The 5,012-nt window shown below is 43.7% G+C and overlaps 1 protein-coding gene across 1 annotated transcript; it reads left to right on the top strand.

Annotated features, from left to right (window-relative positions):
- Positions 1 to 2,018: 2,018 nt before the first annotated feature.
- On the top strand, positions 2,019 to 4,552 carry SARC_12959 (hypothetical protein; the record flags this gene model as incomplete). Its single annotated transcript, XM_014292924.1, has 2 exons — positions 2,019 to 3,844; positions 3,973 to 4,552. Coding segments are annotated over 2 exons (2,061 nt in total), but the record flags the coding sequence as incomplete, so codon positions are not given.
- Positions 4,553 to 5,012: the final 460 nt, after the last annotated feature.

Below are 5,012 nucleotides of genomic sequence, written 5' to 3'. Positions count from 1 at the left end.
GTATATAAGTATATATATGTATATATATGTATATATATGTATATATATGTATATATATGTATGTATATGTATATATATGTATGTATATGTATATATATATGTACCTTCATGGATTCACATATGTTGTAGGTTCCAAATTTGCTCAAGTGCGAACAGAAGACAGATTGTGCCGCGTGGTTGAGAAATGGAATCTGTGATACCTTTTAGAAATATAATTGAGATGAACTGTACACTGTGTTTAGTGTTTACATGATCTCGTAAGTCTTACCGGATCTTTGAGTCTTCGACAGACTGACATGATGTAAATTTGTAAAGGTTGCGTTATGCTAACAATGCGTAGTTGCCGTTTACAGCTTTGGTGTTCGAATAAGAGTGGATCAATTGAAATTGATTGGATTGTTTTACCCTCGTCTGGATGGTCTCCAGGTCACGCACCGGCACGAGAGATTCATAAATTTTAACACCTTCAATGATCTGGACAATGACCACAAGAGATATACACACAAGTGACAGGAGTCCAAGACTATGTCGTTCATTTTCTGGTAAATCCACGGGATATTTTACACAGTCATCGACAGATCGACCCGTCGCGTGATAAATTGAGAATGTGAGACCCGAGTACACAAAACCCTTCCCGGTTAAAATGGACTTTAAAGAACCAATACATTGCTTATATTAAAATACTCTGAAATCTATTGCCACTACTGTATTCGACCGTATAAATATATTTTACTTGGCTTGCCATATATTTGGGGGCAATAATACTAGTCGGAGTTACGGAGCAACATGCTCTATAGACTATAGTGTCAGTGTCAGTGTGCACTACTGCGCTGTGCAGTGTGCACTCTCTGCCACTCTCGAGTCTCGAGGTCTGCTTTTATAAAAGTTACAAAAAATTTAGTAGCTGTCTGAGGGCAGTGAGCCGCTGACTGTCTGAGACTCTGAGTGGCGCCCGAATAGCCAAGCAGCAATAAACACAGGATTTTTTCACAAGTGTATTGTTATCCGTACGATCAGGAGCAGTTTGCTCCGTCGAGAAGCAGCAGCCAATCAACACGAATCTGCTTTTCTCCAAATATCGTTCTCTTTTCCGAATAGTCGAATACGTAATGAAAAGGTGTCTACATATAATTAGTATATTTATTTCTATTTTTTGAAATGAACCAACCCCCGCGAGAGTAAGTCCTCAGAAGGAATATTTTTTCTTTATTTTCTGCAAAAAATATGAACTTCGTTGGTGGGAAAAAAAGACCGCAAAACTGAGAACTGATCACTGCTTTCGGGAACTGCGAAGAGAAAAAGCCAGCTCCAAATCTTAGAGCACTATATATTCGATTATTTCGCACCAGTCCTTGCCACAACTCGCCTTTCTTGCTGAGACTGTACCTTGTTAAAAAATATCATATCCATAAAACAATTCATACCAATTCCAGATCCTGTACCCCGGTCCTCGTGAATATCACCTCTCCGACGTCGCTTGGTCCACTGTGGCTCTTCAGCTATTCCTAAGCCTTCAAAGAATTGAAGCTTTTCTCTGCCGTCAGCACACTGACACTCATTAGATCTTAAAAACATACCTCACCAAACACAAGCTTCCGACCCCTTCGTCTTTTCATCATGTCGACAGTTTTTGACTTCGGCGGATGCGAATTCGACAGCCTAAGTTCACAATATGGGGTATGTCTTCGGTGCGCCTAGCTTTGCAAATTTCAGAATGGGATACATTCGCAACCATACTTGATTGATCGGAGGGAGGACTGGCATCAGTTTCGTATATGACGCGACTTGAATTTACTCTGTCGCCAATATCATGCACATATAATGTATATGTGGCGTTCTTGAAGTTCGTAAACGGCATGAAGTTTTCTCAATTCTCGTGCACGCTCACGTTCGAGAGTCTGAAGATCAATGAGTGTCGCCTGCCTTGTACTGGACGTATATTTCTAGTATATGTGTGATGTCAACAGTAGTTGTTTTGGATCATATAATTCTAACATTCAAATTTGTCTCTTTTTCAGAGTGATTTGAACGTTGATCCATCGCCGATAACTGCAGAGTTTAATCCGTATGCCAATTCAGACTGGATGGGCTCTCAGATGGGATCACTGAAGACCTTGCCATCGAGCAAACTCGGTCCGGAAATCGTCGAATATGAATTACATCCAGAGAACCTGGATCTGCTCAACTTAGATTCTTTTGATAGCCAACAATCGATTTTGGATCAAGACCTAAGTACGCAAACCTCTATCTTGCGCCAACAGCTTTCAACTGCTAGTACCAGCAATGAAGAGCTTCTCTTCGCACCTATACCATCCGGTATGGGCTCCCTAGACAGTTATGATGGTGGATTCCTACTCAAGAATGAGTTAGATGATTGTGACAGTGGCCTATCCATGCCAGCCACCCCGCACGATGACATGCTCAGCTTCAACCAAGTATCCAGGTTGTCGTCCGTTATCTCAGCAGATAGCCTTGACTCTATTACTAGCGATATATTTCCTGGCGAAGAAGTTCTGTCTAGCCACAAGAGTCAGCAACTCAACGATCGCTACTCGATGGCGTTCTGCGACACGCCTGATATAACTGACTCTATATCCTTCAATTACAATGACTTCGGTAGGGCTTCTACAAGCTCCTTCGGAAGTGATATGACTTTTTCATCCGGCGCTTCGGTGGGCAATGAATCTCCAAAGGAAGACGTCAAACTTTATACACCACATGCAACTCAAACGCTGCTTGCTAGTCAAGTGCCCAGCACTGTTCAGCAGTTTCAGCAGCAGCAGCAGAAGCAACAATACCTACAGCAAGGACCTCCCGTGGGCACCAGACATGCTCACATGTACAGAGCTGTGGAGGAATACGCTAGCACCGGCTCGATGGCGAGCATACAGAGTGCTACCAACGACTTGAACAGCTCCAAGTCACAGAAAACATCCGACACAACTCCACAAGTCGCAAATGCGACTTCTACCGGTAACCCTACGCCTCAGATCAGAGCCAGATCATCCGATAGTGTCTCATCTTGCGGTTCTACGGGAGTAGTGAAAAAGACAAAGCGGCCTTCAAAGGCTACCACTGCAAACAAAGCACAAGCCCAGCTTGCTAAGAATGCCAGTAAAATAGAGCAACCACATCAAACCAAAATTCCTTCCAAACTCGGAGAAAGTGCGGTTAAGCGCGCAGTATCTGGTAGTGTTCTGAACTCTACATCTACCAACCCTACTGGTAACTCTAAAGCGGGGTCTACACAGGGACAGAAGGCTGATTCTACGACACCCGTAGCCTGCGCCAACTGCGAGACAACCACCACCACCATGTGGCGCAACAACTCTGCTGGCCAGGTTGTTTGCAATGCTTGTGGCCTATACGAGCGTGTCAATAACTGCACGCGACCCAAGTACCTCAAGAGTCAAACCATCCGTCGCCGCAAGCCTCGTCGATGCAAGCAATTGGAACAAGGTGTTCGCCCATGTGTCGTCCAGATCCGACCCAACCTGAATACCTTGGGGCCTCTTGCACCCATCCAGCAATCGCATATTTACAACCCCAAGATGCAGCACCAGCAGCAGATTATCACTGCACAGCACCCGCAGCGAGACTTGGGCAACAATCAAATCCAGCAGGGACACGCTCAGGCACAAACTCAAGGCATGACCGGACAGAGCGCTAGACCACTGGCCAAGGTTAGTGCATCGGCCACTGAGAAGCCTCCTGTGACTTTGAAACGAAAGATCGACCAATCTTCTGGCTTGAAGCGCTCTGCCTCTCGCATGTCCTACAGTCCCTCTACTGGACAGCACATGGGGTATCAGAACTCAAACAGCAATCCCGCGAAGAAGCTCCGGTATGTTTTTTCACTTTCAAATAATACTTTGAAGCTATTTACACTTTAGTTGCTGAATTGCACTGCTTGCCGTTCGTTAACCATAGTCAAAGATTTAACATATTTAAATATCTATTTTCAATCTACAGAATGGCTGAATCCGTTCCGACTCCATCCAACATTCGTTCCGCCACTTTGCCAAAGCCCATGAATGTGGCCGGCTCAAGCGACATCACGCTGTCATCTAAAGGTGCGGTAGCCTTCAACAGCAGTATGCAACGAGTGATCATGAACCGTTGCAAGAACATTCGCCGTCCTGTCGACTACGAAGCCGGATCGACGTCCTCAATCCTTGCTTCAGTAGTCAAGGCAGAGCTTGTGTAATCCTGCCAAGCTAAAACATATATCCGCCTGTACTCTCCTGGCACTCGAACTACAAACTACGACTGGCAACAACAAACCGAGCGCCAGGAGAGGGCAACAACCAAACATGTGTACATAGAAATGAAAAATACTACAAAAATCGCCCAAGACTACGATAGCGACTACAACGATTGCCAAAAACTATGCAAGTTACTGTGATACTTTCTTCGCCATATGACTAGGAACAAGCACTAACCAGAACAAGAAAGAAATAACTTACGAAGGCGCATCTGTGATGCCCTGGGGTCACTATAGTCACTATAGACCATCTGTCCGAATCCGCAATAAACCATCCCGTATCCACAATGAGTTACAACACACTTTCAGATATTCAGTGATTTGATACTCTTATCTATGCCATTAGGTACTATGAGAGTCAACTAGAGATTCTTTTGGTAAACAGTCGGTCAAGTCAGCAGCGTATTGTGGAATTCGAATTATAGAATCAGTCAACTAGTTGAGTAATTGAAAGTGATATTGCTCTTATCCGATATAATCGTAGATAAATGGCAACTACTTTGCCAATATACTGGTTTATGACACTTTGAAATCAACCAACTTAGCAGCCAGACTTCAGGGGGCAAATTATTCTGGAAAAGCTGAACTCATTGGCTATGATATCAACTTTGTTTTGGAATGATAAAAATATAGAGATTAGAGACCAATACGATTAGTATTCTTATATCATCTATTACTATTGCTACGAATAGTACATAGCTGATTCACACACACGCCTACATACATACGTGCATACATACATACGTAC

The sequence above is a fragment of the Sphaeroforma arctica genome (assembly GCF_001186125.1).
Source record: "Sphaeroforma arctica JP610 unplaced genomic scaffold supercont1.2757, whole genome shotgun sequence".
NCBI classification, from domain to species: domain Eukaryota; class Ichthyosporea; order Ichthyophonida; genus Sphaeroforma; species Sphaeroforma arctica.
This window is presented reverse-complemented; position numbering and strand designations above follow the sequence as displayed.